This window comes from Ascidiella aspersa, chromosome 4, assembly GCF_963924565.1.
Source record: "Ascidiella aspersa chromosome 4, kaAscAspe10.2, whole genome shotgun sequence".
NCBI lineage: Eukaryota > Metazoa > Chordata > Ascidiacea > Phlebobranchia > Ascidiidae > Ascidiella > Ascidiella aspersa.
The window spans coordinates 1491956-1500111 of NC_139450.1; the positions used below are offsets into that span (position 1 = coordinate 1491956).

The 8156-nt window shown below is 36.6% G+C and overlaps 3 protein-coding genes across 3 annotated transcripts; all 3 read left to right on the plus strand.

Moving 5' to 3' along the window:
* The first annotated feature begins 625 nt into the window (after positions 1 to 625).
* LOC146146567 (TM2 domain-containing protein 3-like) lies at positions 626 to 2063 on the plus strand. The gene has a single exon (XM_083386635.1). It carries the CDS (start codon positions 764 to 766, stop codon positions 1475 to 1477), a length of 714 nt encoding a protein of 237 aa, XP_083242761.1. The 5' UTR covers positions 626 to 763; the 3' UTR covers positions 1478 to 2063.
* A 3896-nt stretch (positions 2064 to 5959) lies between these two features.
* LOC146146568 (ubiquitin-like protein NEDD8) lies at positions 5960 to 6214 on the plus strand. Its single transcript, XM_083386644.1, has one exon. The coding sequence runs from the start codon at positions 5981 to 5983 to the stop codon at positions 6212 to 6214; it is 234 nt and encodes a 77-aa protein (XP_083242770.1). The 5' UTR covers positions 5960 to 5980.
* Positions 6215 to 6293: 79 nt separating this feature from the next.
* On the plus strand, positions 6294 to 8156 carry LOC146146569 (trafficking protein particle complex subunit 1-like). The gene is made up of 3 exons (XM_083386637.1): positions 6294 to 6463; positions 6912 to 7050; positions 7989 to 8156. The coding sequence occupies exons 1-3, from the start codon at positions 6294 to 6296 to the stop codon at positions 8112 to 8114; spliced, it is 435 nt and encodes a 144-aa protein (XP_083242763.1). The 3' UTR covers positions 8115 to 8156.

Sequence of the window (8156 nt, forward strand, 5' to 3'; positions counted from 1 at the left end):
GTGGTAGGATTTCAACCAAAGAAAAAACATAATTGCACACCTAAACATTTGGTGCTGCACACAAAGATCCCGGCCAGTCTGCATTTCATGGCACTTCACACAGAGATCTTGGGTGTAGTACAGAACCCGTAGTTTTCAACATAGTGAGATGGCACTGATTCTAAGTGTACATATACTGCTGAGGTAGAACGCAGAAAAGGAAACAAGGAGAAATTCATTATCTTTAACGGGGTAGTTAGTGTAGAATGTTAAGAATGTAGGTGGTCAATGAAAGATAAAGCCCATCCGTGTGACTTCTGAGTGATATCGGCTTGTTATGTGATATTTCAATAAGTCAAAGTGACAAATAAAGATTTATCTGAATCTTTCGAAATGTTTCTCATCTTTGATATACTTACTGCATCTTACTACAACCATTATTCTTAAAATAAATATTTTTGACTTTGTATGTTTTTATACTATTTAAATGAATGGATGATAAGGCCTTAGTAGAATCCATATATAACAAAATGCAGTCAAAAAATTGTGCAAATCTATTATTTATAATGAATCAGTAGAGTAGCCCAATGTTAACATTATTGCAGCCATTATGTTTAACCTTTTTGCTATTTGCATTTCAGTGGAATATATTTAAACTTGCCTTGTGCCATTTATTATCCAAAATATGAGTGCAAAACTGCAATGCTTATGAAGCCCGACTAACACCAGTTTCTACCACTGGAGATGAGGTGAAAAAAGTCAAACGGTTTTGAAGTCAAGAAACATGCGGCTTGAAGAACGGACACACAGACTGTTTAATATTGAGTTTGTGGTTCTTGCTGCTGTGCTAAACTCATGTGTTGAGAGTTCTATGGCATCACTCAGTGAAGTTCCTCATGAAAACAGCCTTCTCAAACCGGTAGCAAGAACATCTGTGAGTGATTCTTCTTTTCCACGCTGCAGTGGCGCATGTGACAGTCTGCCGGTGTCTTGTTACAACTGCAGCACAGGGAGCAAACCGTACAACTGCAGTTATGGCCAACCGGTTTTCTTTACCTGTTCTGTACTTAACGGAGTTGACTGCAGTGGCGCCAAAAGCGTGCAAAAAGAGTTCCAATGTCGCTACTGCTTTTTGACCACTCCAAATGTGGAGCACGATTGTTATCAGACTAACACTTCTTGCAAAGTGATCGCCACACCACGCCAGAGAGTCAAGGCTACCTGCGTCACAAGAGATTACGTTTTTTGCCTCGGCAATCGAAACTTTACCAAAATGGTTCCTTGCAATTGGACGTCTGGCTATAGTTGGTCGGCAGCATTCATTTTAAGCATAACATTGGGCGGGTTTGGTGTGGATCGTTTTTACCTCGGCCATTGGAAAGAAGGACTTGGCAAATTTTTTAGCTTTGGGGGTTTGGGAGTTTGGACAATGGTTGATGTTGTGTTAATAGGAACAGGTTATCTCGGGCCAGCTGATGGGTCTCTTTATGTGCATTAATTGTTTTTTTGTGCCTTATTTGTTTTTGCTCCTTTTACATCTTCTATACTTTTTTATTTTAGATATGACTCTGTGTTTCTTTTCTGCTTGTTTCTACATGTGTAGGTGAGATATATACATTAAAAAATCCTCTATTAGTTCCAGTAGCCTTAAGCATTTTTTGTTTATTGAATTGCCTACAAAAGTATTTTCTTACGGCAAATTATTTTTACATATGAGTTATATCTGTAAGCTCAGCCTTTTTATTCTGACTGATGTTAATGGACATCAGGTGGTCTTAATAAGGCTCACCAAAATAAATAGGATTGTACCCCGGATGCTTTTTAAAAGGTTTATTGCAATTACTGATTTTGATAAACCTGTCTAAAAGCACTTGGTGGACCTCTAGTTGGTAATTTTAATTTGTGCAATTTACACATTGTTTTGTCAGTGGTACTCTGTTGTAGAGTGTACTTTCAACCACTGTTTCTTTGTCACGCCTCAGAGTTAAAACATTTACAATTTATCGTTAATGTTTTGTACCGAGGTCATCAAACAGTTGTGTTGTGCACCGTTGGTTGTTCCTATTAAAGTTAATTCCTTTCAATATGCCATGGCTTGGTGTGTTAAACTAGGCTATTTAAGAAACATTTATGTCAAAAATCATATTTTTTTATCCAGTTTTCAATAAGATAATGTACAACAATTTCGTATTAGATTTGGCCTTTTTGAAAGAGATTATTAAATAGCGAGGGTAACCATTGAAATTGGCAACAAAAATGGACATAATCGTTGCATTAAACTAATATTTGGAAACAATGCGGAAGCTAACCGTAGTTTGAAAAATTTTGCCTTTTCTGAGTCCTGAACATAAAGGGCTACCCAGATTTAAATTGCACGTTTCATTAAAGGACGCACATATCGAGGAGAAAGTCAGTTACAAGTAAGGAGCAATATAGTTTGAATTATCGGAAATGTTGGGAAATTCTTTTGTCGTTGATGACGTTGTTCAAACAGCTTTTTAATTGTGTGTTAGTATTGTAACCATAGAAGAAGCGCAACAAATCAGTTCGCAAACAATAAACTTGCACGACGTGAACCCTTTAAAATAAATATTTCCTGAGATAATATCTCTTGAAAAACGTCCAAGACGCGTGGATGACAATTTCGGACTTGCATGAGCTCACAACAAACCAGGCCTGCGGAGTCGGACTCGGGACTCGACGGAGTCGGTTTGTTTTGCCGGAGTCGGACTCGGGACTCGAGTAAGACCGCGTAAAACTACCCGAGTCCGACGTGCGCATGCGCAGTAAAGGCGGCAAAATGGAAGTTGTAAAAGTGTAATAGCAAATGTGAAATATTTTTAAACCATGTAATGTGGGTGGATCAATTATGACACCTATATGAGTGGATTGTAGAAAATCCACCTTTATTCAGTTGCGTAAATGGGTAAAATACAGGCTGTAGAGTCGGAGCTGGATTCGGGACTCGACAAAATCTTACATTTGGTCGGACTTGGGTGTATTTTTTTGGCCGGAGTCGGACTCGGGTTGTTTTTAACCGACTCCGCAGCCCTGCAACAAACTGATACAAAAAGCGTCCAAATTTGACTACTAGTCTTAAACATCGCTTTTTAGGTTAAATAGTTAACGTCAAGTAACCAAAAGTTAATCTTTAAAAAGAAATGTCCTCGATAAGTCAGTTTCGGACGATTGCCTCGGACAACATACCTGGGAGGTTGACGTAATATTATTAATTTTGGTTTGGTTTGCATCTTGCTTTGTTTGTCTTAGGAACAAATTAGAAAAATATGGAACCAGTAACTGCCAGTAGTTTATGCAAAATAGATAAAGAAGCAAACAATATATTACAATCTTTACAGATGTGCGTTCTTTACATATTTATAAACCTAAGTATCAATAGAATTACTAAAATTGCCGAATTTCAACCTGCATGTGAACTTCATTACGTCACACATTTATAATATGTAATCAGGGGTTTAGACAAAGATATTGAGAAATACACTTGTTTTCAATTAAGAAAAACATTTAGGGCGCTGGTGTAGAATCCTATCACATTTTTGTTTGGGGGTTGATATTGCCAACATATTTGGGTTAGGGTTTTAGGGCGCTCTTTCACTACTATTGTACGTAAAAATTAATAAAATAAAATTTTTCTTCAAATGCCGCATACCACAACGCATATTGTTTGGGTTAGGGTTAGCGTTTGGTTGAGGGTGGGTCAAGTTATTATTAATAATAAACATAATATTACTTGACCCACTGTTACGTGTTTATCAACACTTGAACACCCAAATTAATTAATTGCCATAAGCCAAATCTTAGTTCATTAAGTTATCTTACGAATTTTTAAATAGGGCTTTAGATTACGCGTTTCAGCTTTCGTTTGCCAAATATGTTCTTCAGTTACATAATATCATATTTGATGATGCAAAGTTTTCCGTATTGTTGTGTGTAAAATTCCTGTGTTTTCCTGCTTCAGTTCGCCTCGTTTCAAACTTGACATGTAACCTTTAATCTCGTAATCTATAACTGTCAGTCTTGCAGGCGGTGTTCTCACGTTCTGCAACACAAGCCACTTGTTTTGCTGGCGTCTGACTCCCGCTGCAATTTGGCCTTAGAATGGCCGCTGTAATGCCTAGCCATGTTTTAGAGTGCCGGCCAGTCTTATTGGCCAAATATGACGTAACTTTTGTGTTCTTTTTCTTCCTACGTATTGGCTATATACATGTCGTTTCGTAGCGGTTTTGAGCTTATCTCTAGAGAAGTCTTTTGCGAAGTTTTAGCCGACAGTCGCTGCAAAAGGCGGTGGCTGTCTGTCTCACATTAACTTGAAAATAACGTTCACTAATGCTATTTGATAACGTTTTAATTCGTTGTAACAATATACTTTTGATTGGAATTTTAGTTGTGGTTATGACAGGTAGCATATTTGACCAGAAGCCTTTGCAAACAACAAGAACTCGCGCGGTTGCGTCCTGCTGGGCAACTGTATGGGGTCAGGGGCCAGGCCCCAGTGCACAGGTCGCGGTGGGGGCGCAACACCCACCCTCCCCCAAACGCTAACCCGCTCCCTAACCCAAACAATATGCGTTGTGGTATGCGGTATTATTATTATTTTTTTTGCATAACTTTTCACGTACAATAGTGAAAGATGCGCTGGTTTTAGTTAAAAAAACGGGTAGGATTCTAGACTAGCAGCAAAATAGGTTATTAACATGTTGCTTAATTTTTTTTTATTCTGGAAGAGTGTGTGACTAACAGGCTTAAAGTGTCTACTCTATACTATAAGTGTCTTACATCAGTAACCTAACTATAGTTAAATTATTGAGTCGACCCGCGATTTTTTTCATCAGATTAGACCTGCACTCCTAGAAAATGAATACGCACCCGTTTTCCCATATGTTATAATGGCGGGGTGCACTTTTGACCATAGTTGCCTCATGTCACCCCAATTGTTTTGGTCATCCACCCGCGAGATCTGCATTTCTTTCCATACTGGCCAATATGCTTTCTGAAAAAAATTGTGTGCACACCTGAATTGGTATATTACGCACTTACACTAAAAAAAGCAAAATTGGAGTAGGATTAACCAACTAAGGTGTGCTAAAAAATTGCAACCCTTCACATCTAAAAATTTGGCGCTGGACACCCGAGATCTTGAATTTTGGTGCTGGACACCCGAGATCAAGTATCACGAAATACAAACTACCTGTTACCTTTTTCTAAAAAAATTTTTTTTGGGTTTCTTTTTAAATCAAGAATCTATGTCAATAGATTCAAAAAAAGTAATTACTTGACCATCTGTGACTTAAGCAATTTTAACTGAAGATGCTAAAATCATATGGCAGTCCTTTAATTACCAGATGACTGTTGTGTGAAGTTTGGCAACTTGGGTGTTAACATGTTTTCTAACAGTTCAAAGTGGTACCTAAAAATCAAATAGGCTTTATGTTTTTCAATAATTTAACTAGCGGGATGCATTCTTGACCTTTGTTGTACACAGCAACGGACCTGCAAGATATAATATGATATTCCATACTTTCCAGATAAGCTTAATGTGCAAGTGTACTGAAATTATTTTCAATAGACTAATCTGGCAAAACTTTAGATTTGTTACAGTCATAGGGGTTTATTTTTATTTGTTATTTTAAACAACTCCGTTTTTGCTTCTGTCAAATTGGAAAGTTTGGGACACTTAGTCGCAGCCATTTTATAAAAAATTGTCGTTAAATGCCTTCCCCTGTGAAAATTAAAATAAACACACCAAATTTGTGTTAACTTATGTTTTTTGATATAATATTTCATTTAATGCCTTGCAAATTTTAGAAATAACTTTATTACACCAACAAGTTTTAAAAAATCGTTGTATTAGTTGTGTATTTTAAAGCTACATAACCATCTCCTCGTCTCAAAATCCTTTCAATTTTCTCTAAAATAATGCAGTTATATAATCAGACACGTTGCTGTGATTTTCAGGCGATTTTTTAGTTGGTTTTCAAATATGCTGATTAAGGTGAAGACTTTGACAGGGAAAGAAATCGAAATCGACATCGAGGCTTCCGACAAGGTGGAACGCATTAAGGAGAGAGTGGAGGAAAAAGAAGGCATTCCACCCCCACAGCAGCGATTGATCTTTAGTGGAAAGCAAATGAATGACGAGAAATCGGCCTCTGACTACAAAATAGTTGGTGGATCCGTCTTGCATTTGGTTCTTGCATTGAGAGGAGGCCTTTGATTCTTCTTCTCCGGGCCAAGATTTTGTTTTTTTCGGCTTGTACAAAACATTTTTGCGCTATATATAACTAAAATTTACTATGACGGTTCACTTAATGCATATTTACGACCGGCAAGGCAACTCGGTCTATGAAAAAGAATGGAGTAGAAAGAAAAGATCCAACATGACGGCAGAAGAAGAGAAGAAACTTCTCTTTGGGATGATCCACTCCATAAAATCTTTCGTGGCTAAGATCTCTCCAAAAGATAGGTAAGGATTATTGTGCTAGTGATAAGTTGGCAAAATTACTGTTTTGTAATTTCAAATTGTTTAAAAAAGCGAATCTTGTGTAGACTATGATACTATATTGCCACTAAAAATATGAACATTGAGTTTTTGTAAATACATTTTTAACCAGAAATTTATTTTATAAGAAAATATTTTATAATTACCCTTGCAATAGATAGCTCCCAATAGTTTTGCAGTTGCAGAATAGACAGTTTTAGTTAATATTAGGTGTCATCAAAATAATGGTTATTAGCTTGATTGCAATTTGCTAGGCATGTTGCATTAGTTATTAAGTCTCCTAATATAAAAATTAACCTATTTTAGTCAACTTTTAGTATTTTTTGGTCAAAATTATGTTATACTCTGAGACCAAGTTACAAGAAACTAGCATAGTTGTAAAAAACTCCAGCTAACTTAACGATTCTAACAGTAAGGAGGGCTTCCTGAGCTACACAACGAGCACGTACAAGTTGCACTTCTACGAGTCACCAACCGGCCTGAAATTAATTTTGGTAACTGACATATTTGTGGGCAACATAAGAGAGACGCTCAAAAAGATTTACAGCTCAGTAAGTAATGTTTTTATGCATTCTTTCATCAAAAATATACATTTGGTGAGAATATTGGATTTAAAATCGCTATCAGCAAAATTACAAACTAGTGGTTTAGTAATAATGCACTGCTAGATTCAAGCCGTTTGTATTTTTCAACATTTCTCCTTCACCAATATTGCAAAAAGTTAAACATGGCCTATTTCAGTGCACTTTTCTCGTTTGGCTGGTCAAACCAAGAGTGAGCTTATAACACCCGTGGTTAAAAAAATAATATCATACTCAAGATTCCATTAAAACTTATTCGTAAGGCTTTCTAGTAATGGAAACAAAACGTTTTTTGACTAAATAGTTACATCATATTTATCGTAACTTATATGCTTCAATTCCAATGATTTTAAAAATAGCTCGTAGACTAATTAATAGTAAATTGTAGTTTCATTGTGTATGGAACAACTAGTGGGCTGTGTTGTAATGATCAAGTCAATGGCTTAAGTCATTGACCAAAAAACTTTACTTAACTTTAGTCTTTTCGACAAATGGCTTGGCTTGGACCAACTTATTGGGCCTAATACAGTATCTTTGGTTAAGTATTTTCATTAATCATTTTTGATATAAATTTGTATTATTTATGCAAGTTTGTGCATGTAGTTGGATTTTTGTTGTTTTTTAATTAAGGTATTGCTCAACAAAATCGGACGTGACCAATTTCAATAGTTTACTGTTTGCTTTTTAATGAATGACTTGACTTAGAGTTGACTTGCTCTAATAATGACTTGGCTGGGACTTGACTTGGACAACTGATGACTTTAAATGAGACTTGAGTGTTTTGAAAAGACTTTCATTGGACTTTGTTTCACAAATGACCCGACTAAGACTTCAAGATGACTAACGCTGCTTGTGAGTTAAGCGCGAATGCTTGAATAACTTTGAGCTTAACGTTTTTACCACTTCAGATTTACGTGGAGTTTGTCGTCCGCAATTCCCTCTGCCCTTTGGATGAACCGATTCGCAGCTCCTTGTTCGAAAGCAAGCTGGAAAACTTCATGTCTGGCCTGACCTTCTTTGAAGATTCCTCTTGATTTTCGCCTGTATAAAGTTCATGCAATAAACAGCTATCTGCT

Excerpts from the sequence above, each read along its gene's own strand:
- LOC146146567 (XM_083386635.1), top strand. The coding sequence starts at position 764 with ATGCGGCTTGAAGAACGGACACACAGACTGTTTAATATTGAGTTTGTG.
- LOC146146568 (XM_083386644.1), top strand. The coding sequence starts at position 5,981 with ATGCTGATTAAGGTGAAGACTTTGACAGGGAAAGAAATCGAAATCGAC.
- LOC146146569 (XM_083386637.1), top strand. The coding sequence starts at position 6,294 with ATGACGGTTCACTTAATGCATATTTACGACCGGCAAGGCAACTCGGTC. Across the intron at positions 6,464-6,911 it reads AAGATCTCTCCAAAAGATAG|TAAGGAGGGCTTCCTGAGCT; the intron begins GTAAGGATTATT and ends CGATTCTAACAG. Across the intron at positions 7,051-7,988 it reads TCAAAAAGATTTACAGCTCA|ATTTACGTGGAGTTTGTCGT; the intron begins GTAAGTAATGTT and ends TTACCACTTCAG.